General features: G+C 39.9%; 2 protein-coding genes across 5 annotated transcripts in view; one reads left to right on the forward strand and one right to left on the reverse strand.

The window, feature by feature from the left end:
- The first annotated feature begins 593 nt into the window (after positions 1-593).
- LOC126236536 (uncharacterized) overlaps positions 594-18,078 on the forward strand; it is a 302,827-nt gene continuing 285,342 nt past the window's right edge. The window contains exon 1 of the mRNA XM_049945908.1: positions 594-654. Coding sequence (XP_049801865.1) covers positions 609-654 — 46 coding nt within the window. The 5' untranslated portion in view covers positions 594-608. The remainder of the gene's footprint in view (positions 655-18,078) is intronic.
- The window catches only part of LOC126236547 (uncharacterized), a 342,194-nt gene continuing 341,685 nt past the window's right edge, over positions 17,570-18,078 (reverse strand). For 3 of the 4 annotated variants that reach the window (XM_049945954.1, XM_049945951.1, XM_049945950.1), the window contains one exon: positions 17,570-17,885. In XM_049945954.1, the coding sequence (XP_049801911.1) occupies positions 17,824-17,885 (62 nt within the window). In that variant the 3' untranslated portion in view covers positions 17,570-17,823. The remainder of the gene's footprint in view (positions 17,886-18,078) is intronic. The other variant, XR_007544940.1, reaches the window with a different exon arrangement.

Genomic DNA, 18,078 nt, shown 5'->3' on the forward strand with positions numbered 1-18,078 from the left:
GCTCCGTAACTCTGACATAATTAATTACGTACTGAACATAGGCAGATCTGAAGAGGCGTATCGACGTACTCAATTATATTAATATACTGTACGTCAAGCAACAATTATTATTTATATCTAAATGCCTGTTCATTATTAATGTGTGTAGGTGATTTCTTGAATATATTTTTCAGTAATCTCTATGTCCTTTTCTCATTTAAATGATGTTAACAAGGGTGTAAACGGCTGCGACATGGCAGACGTCTGTGTGCGATCTGATGGAAATTTATAAAGTCCCAGCATAAAGGAACCATAGGTCAGTCTTCACAGTAATTCAAAAATACTTAGAAAACGCACAACATCAGCTGCCAATGCCGTTGTTCGCACGCCAGACGATGTATGGGGAAATAATATTGTTTAATCTTAATACTTTGAAATATTATTAAATATATGATATGATTTCTCATCCTCATATGTGGTACTATTATTATTATTATTTACATTGGTGACTGCGTGTTAGGACTTTGTTACATGTATTATACCATCTGTTCTCTTTTCCATGACAATCAACAACAACCTTAGGAACAATTACCAAACATTATTTGGAAAACAATCGGGAATTCCCGGATATGACCTGGTCGAAACTGAATTTTCGGATCGAATTTCCAGATTACGGTAAGACGCTGCATATGCGCATTTGCATTCAGTTTACAGTATGCATAATCAATCTCTAGATTAAACGTTAAATTCATTCTGAATTCAGATTCATTTCATGTTATTTATTTTTCTGAGAATTTGCGAGTGCATCGGAATTACGACAATAGTTATCACCTTAAACGATAGGTTCTTTTCAATACACAAAATGGCTGTATTCAAGTTCATTTCATATAACATGGCGATAAGCCAGGAAGTTTAAATTTAGCGTATGTAGATTTGGTTTCATTTATTCATACCAAGAGGATCAGTGACTTTACTATACGGATTACACACACATTTTACACACCTCCGAATTTAATTACTTTCTTTTCGCATTTTTCCTTATGGTCAAAGCCAGAAAATAATAGAACAAGGCACACACACCAACACGACACATGCTACAACACCATGAAAAACCAATGCTAATACATTGCTGTAAACGTGCGACTTATAAGAAATTAATCCATATTATTTTGCTTTACAAAAACTTTATGGTCTAATGAATGAATGGAGGAATGTCCTGTAGATTCAGAAAGATCTAAAATCTCTGTCGAAAGTATGTAGGTTTATGTAAATATTTCCAATCGATGAATGCTATGGAAAGAATAAGTAAATCGACTGTAAATTTACTAGTTTCCTGTCTGTACACCACAAAAATGGAGTAAAATAAAATAAAAAATACTCCAGCTGCAACAGAAACATAGAGCAAACACTAGTCTCTAAGGCAGAGATCAGCGCCGAGATGTTAAGAACCCAGAGACGTCTTTGGACTAGGCAGTTACAAAAAATCAGGCATTACCAAGGACATACATGTGACAGGTCACCCACCGATAGGAGCTGAAGAGGACTGAGAGTTACTGCTTGTAGAAAAAAAGGGAAGGAAACGTGATCTGTCCAGAGAGAGATGTAATAGCATTTTACGAGGAGAGATTAAATAGTGTTATTAATGAAAAACATGAGATAGCCAGACTGAACTACGTAACTGTTTCATTAACCGTTTCCCATACCGGTACACCTATAAAAATTTTTATGTAATACTAAAAGAAAAATTTGTTTCACAACAAATACGTATTTACAGGAAAAATACCTTGTATGCACCTGGGAATATCCGCCGGCCGGAGTGGCCGTGCGTTCTAGGCGCTACAGTCTGGAACCGAGCGACCGTTACCGTCGCAGGTTCGAATCCTGCTTCGCGCATGGATGTGTGTGATGTCCTTAGGTTAGTTAGGTTTAATTAGTTCTAAGTCCTAGGCGACTGATGACCTCAGAAGTTAAGTCGCATAGTGCTCAGAGCCATTTGGGAATATCCGATGTTTGATGAGGAACTGGTCACTCTTCATTATGATTAGACAGATGTCTGACTTATGCAATCCTCGATTTGTTTCGTCTTCAGAAATGCCAATTAGTACATTCTGAAAAAAGTATGAAGATTCAGAGTAATGAGGTTACATTGGGAGATATGCTCGTTACTCCAAAGTTCGTACTTCTATTAGGAGCTGGGGAAGTGGGTCTGAGCGAATTTCTAACAATGTAGTTCTTTACGAAACGAGCCGACATACTATTTTCATTAAGTGATTCCACCTACTGGATCAAAGCATTAAATTTTTGGCAAAAGATTACTTTCTCTCGTAGCACAGCAATCCTCTAATACAAAAGGAGGGTGTAGGACTGTTCTTTACTGAAGACTGAGGTATTTGAATTTCATCCACTACAATAATATCTCTTGATAAAATGATAGAGTGTATGTGTGTGTGTGTGTGTGTGTGTGTGTGTGAGTGTGTAAATACAGCAAACAAATCTGATCTCAGAAAATCTAAGTAAAAAACGCTATGGAAGTAGCAAATAATCACAAACTGTTAATAAACAATAAGTTCTTGTAAATAAAAAATCATATGTGTACTGCAAGAAGTAGTGTACAAAAATGTAATAAACGACAAGGGATTGTATATAATATATCAGAAGAAGTAATTTTTTATAATAAATTATTAGTCAGTTTGTAATAATGTAGTTACTACTTCGAAACCCTATTGCTTCAGAATAATAGTTTATAACGTTTTGTTTATGGCAATACTGAACTTCTCCCCACGATGCCCAGACCTCAAATGAAGAAGTCTACATATAGATCATATGAAACTATGTGGTGCCAGGATAGTTTATAAGTTTCAATCATATATTGATAGACCGAAGTCAAAAATGAGAATCTGTTGCAAGGCCAAGAGCAGAAAGCAGGATTCCTGCTTAGTTGGTAAATGCGCTTACTACGGCAACCCCCTGCGTACAGAGGCTTTGTACAGCTCCACGCATTACCATAGCATGCGTTACACTGCAGTCCACATTCCGTTTCACGTCTCATCCCACTTGACACCCGTTATTGATTTTCCTATTCGGGTGGTAAAGGATAGCAGCTCACTGATAGATAACTTCTTTATAGACCAAGATAAGTTTAACCAGATAAATGCTCAGCCTGTTGAGAATGGTCTTTCTGATCATGGTGCACAGCTAGTTACAATATATGACATAGCTCCATTCAGCAATACTAAACAGTCCCTAAAGTAGTACGTTCAGTCAACAATTTAACAATAGCAAATTTCAGGGAAAGCCTACAGCAGTTAGACTGGGATGAGGTGTACCGTGAACCTGATGCCAATTTAAAATATAATTTATTTCATGACTTTTTGTAAATGCATTTGAAAACTGCTTCCCCAAGAAAATAATTAAATATACCCGTAAGAAACCTTGTAAGAAACCATGGCTTACTAAGGGTATAAAAATATCTTGTAACCGGAAAAGGGAAATGTATCTGACAGCAAGAAAGAGTAGTGACCCAGAAACTATCAAACATTATAAAAACTACTGTGTTATATTAAGAAAAGTTATTAAAAAATCCAGAAGTATGTGTATCATGTCTGAAATCAGCAACTCTGATAATAAAATTAAAACAATTTGGAATATTATTAAAAGAGAAACAGGTCAACCAAGAGCACAGGAAGACAGTATTACCATCAAATTGAATGAAAACTTTACGAACAAAAAGTCAGAAGTTGAAAATATTCTTAATAATAATTTTCTAAATGTTGTGGATATAGTAGGATCCAGATGTTCACTAGAAGATGCTAGGCTGTTAATGGAAGAGGCCATACCTATGCAATTTGATAAAATTGAAATCTCACCCACTTCTCCCTCTGAAATTAGGAAAATAATAAACTTGCTTAAAAGCAAAAACTCACATGGAATTGATGGCATTTCCAGCAAAATACTAAAAACTTGTTCTCAACAGATAAGTAAGATTCTCAGCCACCTGTGTAGTAGCTCTCTGGAACAGGGCATTTTCCCTGATAGACTGAAATATGCTATTGTTATACCTTTGCATAAAAAGGAGGATAGATCTGATGTCAACAATTACCGTCCAAATCTCCCTTCTAACAGCTTCATCCAAAATTTTTGAGAAAGTAATGTATTCAAGAGTAGCTTCACATAACTGTAACAATGAAGTACTAACAAAATGTCAGTTTGCTTTCCAGAAAGGTTTTTCAACAGAAAATGCCATATATGCTTTCACCAATCAAATTTTGAATGATCTGAATAACCGAACACCACCCATTGGGATTTTTTGTGATCTCTCAAAGGCTTTTGATTGTGTAAATCATGAAATTCTGCTAGACAAGCTCAAGTATTGTGGCATGAGTGGGACAGTGCACAAATGGTTTAATTCGTACCTAACTGGAAGAGTGTAGAAAGTTGAAATAAGTAGTTCTCATAATATGCAAAGATCAGCACATTCCTCAAACTGGGGAACTATCAAGAATGGGGTTCCACAAGGGTCAGTCTTGGGTCCTTTGTTGTTCTTAATATATTAATGACTTGCCATTCTATATTCATGAAGAGGCAAAGTTAGTTCTCTTTGCTGATGATACAAGTATAGTAATCACACCTGACAAACAGGAATTAACTGATGAAATTGTCAATACTGTCTTTCAGAAAATTACTAAGTGGTTCTTTGTAAACGGACTCTCACTGAATTTTGATAAGACACAGTACATACAGTTCCGTACAGTGAATGGTATGACGCCATTAATAAATATAGACCTTAATCAGAAGCATATAGCTTAGGTAGAATATTCCAAATTTTTTGGTGTGGCCATTGATGAGAGATTAAATTGGAAGAAACTCATTGATGATCTGCTGAAACGTTTGAGTTCAGCTACTTATGCAATAAGGGTCATTGCAAATTTTGGTGATAAACATCTTAGTAAATTAGCTTACTACGCCTATTTCACTCGTTGCTTTCATATTGCATCGTATTTTGGGGTAATTCATCACTGAGGAATAAAGTATGTATTGCACAAAAGCGTGTAATCAGAATAATAGCTGGAGTCCACCGAAGATCATCCTGCAGAAATTTATTTAAGGATCTAGGGATATTCACAGTATCTTCTCAGTATATATACTCTCTTATGAAAATTGTTATTAACAACCAAAGCCAATTCAAAAGTAATAGCAGTGTGCATAACTACAATACTAGGAGAAAGGATGATCTTCACTATTCAAGATTAAATCTAACTTTGGTACAGAAAGGGGTGAATTATACTGGCACTAAAGTCTTTGGTCACTTACCAAATAGTATCAAAAGTCTGACAGATAACTAACAAGTATTTAAGAAGAAATTAAAAGAATTTCTGAATGACAACTCCTTCTACTCCATAGACGAATTTTTAGATATAAATTTAAAAAAACAAGAAAAAAAAACAAAAAAAAATATTTAAAAAAATAAAAAAACACAAAAAATGAAAAAGTTGTTATATGAACTTAAGTATGTTGTTAAATTAACTTAATTATGTCATGTATTGAAAAATTTGACTCGTTCCACATCATTATGAAATATCTTATTCATGATCCATGGAACTAGTATTAATCTAATCTAATCTAATCTAATCTAATCTTGCTCTGCAATGACATTTAGTTACAACTGTCTAATTTGTACCTTACACTTTTCTGCGCATTTTTGTACCAAAGACGAAGTCTGACCTACGTCTCCTGCTCGCTTCAACACGCCTTTGCACAACTGCTGGTACTAACCTAGCATTTCCCCCTGCCTCAACCCAGATTTCCACTGATGCCACATTCCTCTTCATATTCCCCCTACACTGATTCGTTCGACATTGAGGCAATCTTCCAGTAAGTCAGAGGGACGTGAGGCTATTTGGATTGTGTTTTATGTACGTTGGATAAGTGACTCGATGTTATTTGATATCATCTGTAGTGATTATTCTTAAGAAACTGATTGCACACCTGTGTGAGGAAAATTTGTTGTTGCCATTTGCCTGGCTGCAAATGATTTGTCTGTTGCAGTCATGGTGGAACTTTCTGTCTACCTGTCAGAGTTGGTTATTATTCATGACATACATTTGTTTAGGCAGTATATGTGCCGTGTTCAGTTTTAACTGAATCTTATGGAATAGGCACCATATCGCAATCTGTTTGGTGGTGGCAAATATAGTTCGTACGCTGAACACTGTCTACATCTAAATTAAAGGTTTTATTTAAGAATTAATGGCTTACAATAACGCCTTTATAGGAAGAGTGGATCTAATCGCACACTTAACTTCCATACTTTTAATATCAGGGGTAACACCCTCAGAGGATAAATATCTCAGTGCCTGATAGCTAACACCAAAGTTACTGTTAACAGCAATTGCTATCTACTTAGCAGTATTTTGCGGTAAGTTAAGAACCCTCTGTTGCAAACATGTAATATGCATTAGTTGCATCACAGCGCAGCATTTGCTCTGTAGCAGGAGCACCATTTCGCACGCCGATGCATAACAAAGACTGTGAATGGAGAACTCTGGCGGCTGTGGTTGTTGTGTCGGGACTCAACAGCGATTTGACGCAGGCACAGACCTGATGGAGTGACATGTAACAAAAGTGTAGCGAGGATGGCGATTGTCATGAAGGCTGAAGCCCCAGACACCCAACATAGCATACAACATTCAGCTATAGTGGCTGTAGCTTGTAGAGCCAGGTGGGTGGTACTCAAGTACCTCTCCGAACGGATTAAAGTCACTAGCTTGTAGTCTCTCGATATGGCCGGCTTCACGGCGTCTTCTGTCAATCTCTGGTGTAACCAAACAGCATCAGTAGTTTACAGTGGCTGTGTTCCATCACAACCAGCTGGCAGATGTCTTGGAAACAGTCTTCACTCTGGCAGCAGGAGCACATAGCGAGTTGCAGAAATAGTTTACGCTGTAACTAGCAAGACTGTCATGTTGTCAGAATCAGATTCATGCAGTAATGTTTCTGAAATGGAAGGTATTTAAGCTAGACCTGTAGCTAGACCTGTCCTCACTGTGGAGTCTCAGTTATTGTCGGTTTTCCCTCCCTTCGCTCTCCCCACGAATGCTAAGATGCCATCAAACGCTAAACTGAGATGTCACATGTTACTACTCAATTCTGAATGGCACACATATCAACCTATTGTTTGCAATCACAATGCGTCCTCTACACTTCTTGCTTACGGCTTAGCTCAGTGTGGCAATGCCTTGTGAGGGGCTCCCTGCCCTCTGCAACATTGACACACTTTGCTTGCTAAAGATATGGACTGTCACACATGGTGTTAGCCGGAATTGTTTCTCTGCTGTCTGTACCAAGAAATAATTCTGAAGTTTTATGTGTTTAATCAGGAATTAGAATTCCTGCGCAACGGTTGTGCCGATGATGTTGTCAGCACCAATTTTTATTTCTGGTGAAATGATAGATTCGCTGTGTGTAATCTAACAATGTCTGTTAGTCAAGTTTTCGATCAGTGGATATTTGTGTTAATTATCAACTGGTTTTGTCTTGTATTGTGTGTGGTTGCGAGTGTGGCAGTATGTGCCAGTTGGCGAATTTTTAAGTCACTGAAAATTAGATTTACAGCTCCAAGTCCATTGTCCATCACATATTTTATTTACATTACCGGTTACCAGTGTTTCATGGAATGTGTTTTTCTTTTAAAGTACATTATAAAATTAGAATAACTTGTTTCAATCGTTGCAGTACATAGAACTTTATCATTCTACGTTGTTCGAAATATTTCTACCTGCCAGATATGCAGTGTTGCTATAAGGAGTGTGTCAATTAGAGTAGGCCACTTTATTCATACAGAGCTCTATTCGATAGCAAACTTTTTGCCATGTCTAATTGACACTACTGAAAGCTATTACACAGTTGCACTGTCGCTGGCTCCAGAAGCCAGGAATCACGTGTATTGATAGGTTGACTTAATTGCTGTTAAACATTTGAAATGAAAGAGACATTCTGCTCAGCTTACTACCCGACAGCAACATCCTGCCCTCCATTCACCAAACACATTAAAAGTCACATAGTAAGTTGACAGACCAACTGTCACTGGTGAATACAAAAAAGTATGGAGATGCAAGGATTAAATGTAGGAGGTGGAGACCTCATCAGTAATCACACAAAATCCTCTCTCGTGAATAGAAAAGACAACAACAGGCAAACGTTATATACTGGTCCATTTGAAATAGGCGTTGTTCTAAATGTTGGTGCTTACTTGCTAGTATATCCTGGATAAACAAAATTAAAGGCCATAAACACACCACTATTTAATGAGCAGCATCTAAAATGGTTTTCAATGGTGATGTCCAGATAATGATTTATGTATGAATTTAGATTCCACGTTTTGTAGATAAAAGTCCATGTAACTCGACCATTTACATTTAGTACGAAGCACATGTGTACTTGGTACAAGTGTATGTATACGTAGAATTGTGTGTGTAGATATGCATTATTAACCAGTTGCCATGTTGTGGAAGACACTTAGAATAATCTGTAATGAGCTGTAAATACTTAGTGAAGTTGTACTTTTATGTCACTTAATGAAATGTGTCCTGCGTACATGTTGTTTTAACAAGGGTATCTTGGAATGGTTCCAGTCAAAAGGAGTCACCACACGTATTACGATGTTTATACCATTGTGACAGTTCCTGTTTCGTAAAATGTGGTCGGCCGATGACGGATTCACAAGCGCATTGGCAACTGTACTTCCTTGACCGGCAGAAACGGACGTCCATACATGTCTTTCTTCAGGTCACCAAAGGTGTGAAAATCACGCAGAGAAAGGTTCTGGCTGAACGGAGCATGTTGCAGTGTTTCTCAACCGAATTGTTGAAGATCAGGCTTAGTCCGATTGGCAGTGTGGTGGGTTGCTTTGCCGTGCAACAAGAGCATTCCGTCCGACTGTCCGAAGTCAAATGGAAAATCCTAGACTAGAAATATCCCACGTCTTGTGATATCACACCTACATCATACCTGCGTCCAAGCTCCTTTCCTCGGAGCAATGGACGCTGCAGCATTATGTATATGACATAATTACTGGTGTGAGGTACCAACAGCTGATAGTGCCTTTTTGCGGTAAGTATGGCAAAAAATTGCAGCCTCTTGATGTGATTGGCTGATGCATTCGAAGGCTGTGAACTAAAACACCACCTTTCTTTCATCAACACTTTTGGAAAGGTGCATTAAACTCACCTAACATTCTGGAATAAGTTTCTTTAAATATAAGCTATCGCCTACTTCATTAGAAGGTCGGAATTACAAGCGTAACTAAAAACAAAAGCTAAACGAAAAGTTACTGCACGTGTTGATGTTTTGGGCCAATTTTATTGGAAGTTATAAGAGTAACTTAGAAAAATCTATAATTTGAACACAAGCAAGTAATGAGTAATGTGTATTTTACCAAAGAGAGGACCAAATATGCAAAAATAAGAGGAGGAGATGGTGAAGGAATAGTAGTCATGTAAATTTTGATGCAACTTAGGTTTGTATTTTTCGCTTGGTAAGGTGTTATCTTGCTGGGATGTATAGCAATAATTTTGATCATAGAGGAATAGAGTTTTACTGAAGAAACATTTCGTTAAGCTCATCCCTTCAGGAAGATTTAACGAAATGTGAGGCATATGTGAAGCCACCGTTAAAAAGTAAATAAATTTTTCTATATTTTTTAACTTTGCTTTAGGGTACTGGTATGTTGAAAGATCGATATTAGGTGCTATAGAGAGATGTAATGGGAGTGAGCAAATGAATGTGTAAAATGGTTATGTTTGTATGCAAAACTCTTTGACATAAACGAATTACTTCATACCCAATTGTAAATTAACGATAAGGAAAATGTTATTGCCATTCAATGAAAAAATTGTAATGACTGTAACCACCTCAGGGCTAATTTTCGCGGTTAATATGTTAATCAAATGTACAGAATAACATGAGCGGTAGTACAAAGGGTTTTACGTGACCAGAAGTTGAGGTGGCCTTGGCGAGAGGAGCGCCAAGTGAAAAGACGGTGGAAAGAAAGGCAATTACGTGGGAGCCTTCACAGCATTTGTATCGGGCTGTGATAGGTCCTCTAAGGTGACGCTTATTTGGTGCTAAAGTTGTGAAAAAAGTGCAACCAAATATTCGGACGGCACGGCTTTTATGACCCAAAGTCGTCTCCAGTATGTATCAATTCGGAAACCAAGATTATTGGAATAATTTTATGATGAATTTCGGCCGACGCTCCGACGAGTAAAGATGGCTCCTGCTTGTGACGTGGCTATCAATAAGGAATTCGATCACTGGGGACGTGAAGAGCCGACCGAAATGGTTGTACCAACAGTACTATGAGCCCTCCAGCACACAACTCAGGGCAAGCATTACTTTTAGAGACTTGTTTGTTTGATCTCAAAACGTGTAAGGGGCTACACTCTACTTACTTTGAAATGCAAAAATTGAAGATGTGCAAACTTATTCTCCAAAAATTCCTGCCACAGGCCATCACCAGTCCTGTTTCCTGCTCATGCATGTTGTGTAATGAGAGTTTGAAAGTTAAATTGCGTGTTTGTTTAATAATTGAGTAAAAGGTGCAATAAGTAAATTCATTATTAATACGAACTGCTTCATAATAGAGAGAGGGAGACTTTCAATCGAAGTAATTGCTTTGGTTTGTAACACCATCTTTAAATGTGGTCGCTTTATTCAAAGAAATAAACTACAGTCCACGGAATAACATTAATTTTGCTATAAATTTAAATTTGCTTTGCTTGCTAATTCATGATTAACGTAACAAGTTTTTTCAAAAGTAACGATGGCTGCCACTTGGCCAGTCCCAATTTGCTTCCATGGAGTTTCGAAGTAAATTCATGTAAAAAAAAATACTGCCGTTGAAAGGCAATGTCAACACTAAAAATAAGTAAAAGAAAAACGGTTAAAGATTTCAAAACTGCTCCATCAGACCTGTCCAACGAAAATAAAATTTTAGGAATAGTATTTCTTACAGTGGGCCTAACTAAGGTAAGGTTACAAGGCTGCTGTGGTGTGCTCCTTCGGTTTGGATGGATCTGATACCAGGTAGGTCAGACATTGTACAATCTTGTGTGCCCACCGATTTTGCACATCGAGTCCCTTCATCCACATTGTGCCTTGGGAAGAGGCCCAGGATAAATGATCGCCTTGCATTAAAGTCCATTAGGTTACACCAGTCACAGGTTTTCTTGAACATAGGAAGTTTATTAACAATATATGCAGTAACATTTTTTAGTGTAGAGTTAACGTTAGGAGGGTGCGTGAATGGCTGTATTGCGACTTGAGAAAAGTAGGGGATCGCGGCCGCGGAGACACCGTTAACATTTTTTGCGCCAGTGTTCCAGTATCCGCGAGGCGTCAGAGGAGGTTCGGCCGCTACCCGCTTCCAAAGGGCGTTCGCTTTCGTCCGGACGGCTGCCGCGGGACTTTCACTCAGCAGCAAACAACTAACGCTATAATCTGCACTGAAAATGTAATTATTTAAACAAAATTAGTAGAAAGAAAGATGTAAACAAAGACGTACTTAGTTTTTTTTTTAACTACGTTTCGTGAAGACAGTATGATTCCGTGCGATTTAGTACGAGAATTATTTAATACTACGAATCGGTCACACGTGGAATCTGCGGGTTTGGTCACATGACGACGGCCATCTTTGTGTCGGCGCTAATGCTGACAGTGTGTGTGTTAACTTTACGGACTTTCAGCGAAAGCGGAACTATTAAATTCGTTTCCATCGCGCTTGCTTATTGCAGTTTTGTCTTGAAAGTGGCAAGGTACGCTTCTGCAGAAATATTAGAGGTTGTCAACGATGTCTCCCGCCTGTATTTCTGGTTGTTTTTAGAAGATTGTATACGACGGGATACGCTACGCTCTGATACTGCATTCATTTGATGAATTGAGAAGATAGAAAAATTGCAGCGAATAAAAATGGCGAAAGTGAACGCGGACGTCTACGGTAGCCGAGTTGGAGTGGATGTAAAATATAGACTGGCAATGGCAAGACAAGTGTCTTCGAAGGAGAGAAATATGGTAACATCGAATATAAATTAAAGTGTATGACATCTTACCTTAAAGTATTTGTTCGCAGTGTAGCCGTATATGGAAGTGAAACATGGACAATAAACAGTTTAGACAAGCAGGTAATAGAAACCTTTAAAGTGAGGTGCAACAGAATAATGCTGAAGATAAGATTGCTACATGCCCTAACAAATAAGAAGGCACTGAACAGAATTTTGGAGAAAAGTAAATTGTGGGCTGAAGCTGACTAGATAAAGGGATCAGTTAAAACGTCACATTTTGAGACATAAAGAGGCTTGGAGAGCTCCTTCCAACCGTAACGTAAACAACAACAACTCCCACTTTGCAACATTCTTGTTTTCTAGCCGTTTGTAATTTCAGTGAATGTTATTACATACTCTTGTTGGCTAACTTCCTCCTACAGAGTGACGAATAAATACCAGGATACGAATCTTTAACCAGATCCTAATGGAAAAATTATGTGTCAAAATAAGATCAGTTGCGTTTAGAATACACATATTCGGTGAAAACGAGGAGCTGTCAACACTGTCATATCGTGTAGGGCATCGGAATGTAAAAATGACCGTGTGTCATCCCACATAACCGTGCCAGACCATGCAGCTCACTGAGTGGTCCGACGAAACATCAAACCTACAGCCACATGTAGCCGTTGTTCAAAACCTCGTCAGGTTTCTTTTACATTATATGGTTCCCATTCCACAGCTCTCGTAATTTGTAAGTTGGGCATCATTTCAACACAAGACAATGGCCTATAAAATGATAGTTGCCTATGGCATTAGAGTGAGATCCATTAACCTGTGTGTATGTGTCTACTGACTGCATAATTGACAACCATGGCTACTGCTGTCAATTTTATGTAGGGCAGCTTCTCGATGAAACGAACAAAAGATATACATCGTTTCTGATGCTGAGTGTTTCCAATCAAAAGGCTGCTGTTTCTCGTGCATATGCTACACAGTACCACAGAAGACGACATCTAGATGAGAATGGTTTTCGTCACCTGAAGCACAGCCTTCTGGGAAACAGGTAACCTTCGTACACAAGTAATGCACGGTGGTCGCCCAAGGACAAAACCTACTACACAAACAGATAACTGAATTCTGTAAACCATTCAACAACATCACCAAATGCAGTTCCAGATATGTGAAAAACTGGTTTTTGAAGTGATGCACAATGATCATAGCAAGGTGATTCACCACCAGTGGCCAGAAGACCGAAATGGACGAGTACAGCTATGTGAATGTATTCTGCACCAAGTAAAGATATTGAACATTTTAAAAGTAACGTGGGATAGACTGAGAGTCTCCCTTCACTCTTGAAGTTATTTTCAACTCACAACAATCATTATTGATTGGAATACAACCTGCGTGTCACCTGTGAACGTGACATTTCACAACCGCCCTGTAGCGCTCAGGGGTTGCAGTAAGTCGCAACGGCAGGGAGGTATGATTTGGTAGAGAGGGATGACTTACGCCTAAGCGTGCAGAGAAAAACCGGCAACTCATTCGTTGAGTTTCCTGCATCAAAGTTAAACAGCGGGACATCCACCGATCCCAGTGATGGCGCCACGTGGCGTCCATGCGTGGATCAGCACCAATACCAGTGGTGGAACCTGCTGCATCGTCGTCCGGCCACCCTGCGTTGCAGACGTAGCGCTCCTACTCACGTCACAGCTAAGGGGTCGCCGCGGGTTTTGGCTGCATAGGTAGCCTGGGACGTGGGTGGCTGCTCCCTCAAACTCATCTTGTGGACTCCACTTACAGCGCCGAAGGGAAAACATCTTTCAGCCATTGTTGTTAACCTTAGCAGCCAGGGCATATTCGTGAGTGTCCGCAGACTGCTCTTCACCCGGGAGGTCGCTAGTTGGCGCCTCCGACCCGCCACAGCCAATAGCAACCTGCAGTCCGCCAGACGATGTCACCCAGAGAGCGGAGGCTAGCGGCACTTTCGCTCCTCGCGCCGGTGCAGCTCCAGCCCGCCCCTCTGCAGCTATTGCGCTGCCTTGCAGCGGAGGTTGGTAGTAGTTTCAGCGGTTCGGTTTGCCGCCGAGATTCATCACCAGCATGTCGTCGAGGTTGGCGTGCAATTTAAACAATCGTTCTTCACTCGCCTCTGGGCTACACACCTGACGTATTTCCTCTGGAGGAGACAAGTGGAGTGCCCTTTAATAGTTACAGCGTCAGGTCCCCTCAGCCCTCTTCGGTCCCTACACACAGTTCATTAGGTGCGGTACTGCGTGCAATGTATCGGTTCTTCACAGCACGTCAGTTCCCTGTGCTGCCCTGATTTCATCACACTTGTATACAGTGCTCGCCGTGCCTTGCCTTCACTCCGATGTGAGGCAGCCATAGCTGCACGAAATTTAGAAGAATTCTGAAAAAAACACCCCTGCACATGGCTTGTGTTCTTGGGGCAGCAACATAAATCTTCAGGCTAGAATCATGAATGAACTGCTTTTGATCCCTTACCTATTAGTGGACAATTTGCATGTGCCCTTGCACCGTTCATTCCTTTGCAGTATATTCCTTGACGCGTTTGAAAAGTTTCTCTTGGTGTTCAGTTACACCTTAGGTTTCGGAACGCTAGCACACTGCCACACTTTGGAATAGAAGCATTTCCGGGGAAATGAATGGGGGTTGGGGTTGGGTTGTTTGGGGAAGGAGACCATACAGCGAGGTCATCGGTCTCATTGGATTAGGCAAGGAAGGGGAAGGAAGTCGGCCGTGCCCTTTCAAAGGAACCATCCTGGCATTTGCCTGGAGTCATTTAGGGAAGTCACGGAAAACCTAAATCAGGATGGCCGGACGCGTGATTGAACCGTCGTCCTCCCGAATGCGAGTCCAGTGTCTAACCACTGCACCACCTCGCTCGGTGGAAATGATGGGGTAATGGATTTTCGATGTTCTGGACTCCACAATCTCTGGACATTAATCCACTGGAGTCTACTTTGGTGTGTGAATGTGTAAGTGCAGGGAGGGAGGAAACATAACAAAAGTTGATGCAGACGTGTTGTGTAGGGTCCAGCAACGTACGACACAGCTAGTTGCGAAGTTTGCAAATGCAAGGTAGTTGAACGCCTTTCCTAAACTGAATTTTGTTCGTGTGTCTACGTACCAGCACTATGAAGATGAGACTGGACGATGGATGTCTAGAATGGAATTATAATGTGTAACGTAATGTGCAATTTAGTATCCCCTACGTACTGCGTCTTTTGTAACTCATTGGATACCGACGATGTTATTGTGTGCATTATTATTTTCAACTGTTTTTAATTATCTCATGGACAGAGCAAAGCAGACGTTTTATATGTAAGAAGTTCATGTTCTGTCTTAATTTTAAGTAAAGACAGAAAGAAAAATACAATATACCACAATTGGAGGTGTCAACTTGATAGTGTTTGATGCTTTATCTGAAAAAGAATGTTTGGAGCAAAGTGAACTTGAACATCATTGAGTCCAAGTCTCCGATTCCCACGACATTTTCTCGTCTCACTGAGCTAATGGGAGAGCTCCACCTCAGCCCAGAATTAATGGTACTTGTTCTTAGCCCCGCTGCATGCAGTAACAGCATTACCAGAGCCTTATTTTCTGAATCGCATTTCTGTTAACCAGTGAGTTGGACTAAGGTTAGGTTGATACACTTTTGTCTTGAACTGCGATGAGCAATGACATGCCGACCGTGACGTGTGGCATTTTTTCTTCATCGTGTATAATGTGGGCTACTCCTATCAAGCAAATTATGTGTTTTGTGGCCATTTGGGATTTATATTTAATTTTAGTACTGAACATAATAAATTATGGTTAATGTATGGTTTCAAAAAAGGTTCAAATGGCTCTAAGTGCTATGGGACTTAACTGCTAAGGTCATCACTCAACCAGAACTTAGTACTACTTACACCTAACTAAACTAAGGACACCACACCCATCCACGCCCGAGGCAGGATTGGAACCTGCGATCGTAGTGGTCGCGCGGTTCCAGAATGTAGCGTCTAGAACCGCATGGCCACCCCGGCCGGCTGTATGGTGTCCTCAATCTAACTCATAACGATTTTCTTACCTGTCTCGATTTTTGGTTCAAATGGCTCTGAGCACTATGGGACTTAACATCTTAGGTCATCAGTCCCCTAGAACTTAGAAATACTTTAACCTAGCTAACCTAAGGACATCACACACATCCATGCCCGAGGCAGGATTCGAACCTGCGACCGTAGCGATCGCCCGGTTACAGACTGAAGCGCCTAAAGCAGCACAGCCGCCGCTGCCGGCTCTCGATTTATCATTCTGTTTATTGATATAACACTATTTTGTAGCATTCGTTTTGCATCATGCTTTTTTTTTGGGTATCTGACGTTACCGAAGACAAAATGAAAGAAAGTATTGATAATACGGGATGTATGCCTCCTAGTATTTCATTGTGTTAACAATGCAGGTTACCCTATTACGCGTCGTGGATATTACTCGATCGACTTTCACAATTCCATAACGCAATTGCAACCCTCTGCTGATCGAGGGCTACGTACTGAAGTGTATAACATGGCGGTGTGTGACGTGACTGTGACACAGCTCGAGATACTGCTTGTTGTATTCCTTCAAGACACTGAAAAGGCGAATAATCGAAGAGTTCTTGCAGAGATGGAGCTACATTTCCTTCATCATGACAACGACACAGAATGCACAAGCGCTGCGACATGTGTACAACCCTACACCTTGTACACGAGGCCACAGAGCATCTTCCATACACCCCGTCAAGGCCCCATCCTACTGTCATCTTTTTCCAAAAGTCTAAGAAAACTTTTAAACGATTTCGCTTTGATAGTGATGAAGCGGTGCAAGTAGGAGTAATGTTGTGGCTCCATCAACAAAGTAAAATATTCTACGGTGACGGTATCAAGAAACTTTTCTCACGTTTGGTTAAACATAGTGACACGAAGAAAAAGGGTGTAGAATGTTAATAAAGTTTATTTTATTTAAGAAGATTTATAAGTATTGACATATAAAAATACGGAGACATTACTTTTCAGCAAGCACTTGTACTTACGCTTCAAGCGAGAATATCAAGTAATTGAGACGGTACACGGTCACTTTTACTACTTCGATAATGTGAACCCGCACCTTGGCGTGATATTTCAAAGTCTACTTTCCATAACTGCTTGCAATAAATCCATATAAAACCGTGAGATATGACACCATTTCCTCTGGATTACAAATTTTTTACTTATTTCCCAGGCCAGGTAAGGTCCAGCCGTGGCGTCAGTCGTGAGTCTTTGCTGTGGCCGCCGGTGTCCTCGTGGCAGTCAGTGTGTTACGGTTGAAACTGGATATTGGGAATATAGGAGGTCATCGTGGATAACGGATGAAATGCATTTGATGTTATTAATAACAAGCCGTAGTTTGTCAGTATTTTCGTGAACCTGTAGGTAGAGAAATATCTTCTACCGTTTAATATAACAGTTGACGTCATGAAACTATTGCGTCGGCATACAACTGTTATAGAAACAACAGAAACATAAAAAGAATACATATGCAATGATTTTAATACTAATCTTTACAGTAATGAAATTTACTGCGTGTCGTGAAGTAATCAGAAACTGACACAGAATAAGATGTGTAGATTCCACCGGTTATGTGTAAGTAAAAGAGTCAAGTTCTGACGCTCTTGAAGTTTCTTGGCTCCTCTGGAAACAGCAGATGTCTTCAGTCAGCAGGTCAGCGATTTAGTGTTCACTCCCTCGCAGACGATCCAAGCTGAGCCAACGGACTTGCAATACTCCTAGTTCCTGGGACAATCTGACAGGTAAGGTTTGCACTGGCTCTTTGGTTTCACCACGTAAACTGCAACGAAGAAAAATGTGCTTTTATAAAGATAGGAACTTCTAAAATAAGATAGCAGTTTAAATTTACTAGTGATGAGACAACTAAAACTCTTCGCCTTTTTTACATAGCATGAATCTTACTCTCAGCAATGTGACAAGATTATGTCATGGTCGTGTATCAGCGATAATGTGGGGTCCCACCAGTGTGCTAT

Source organism: Schistocerca nitens, chromosome 2, assembly GCF_023898315.1.
Source record: "Schistocerca nitens isolate TAMUIC-IGC-003100 chromosome 2, iqSchNite1.1, whole genome shotgun sequence".
Taxonomy (NCBI): domain Eukaryota; kingdom Metazoa; phylum Arthropoda; class Insecta; order Orthoptera; family Acrididae; genus Schistocerca; species Schistocerca nitens.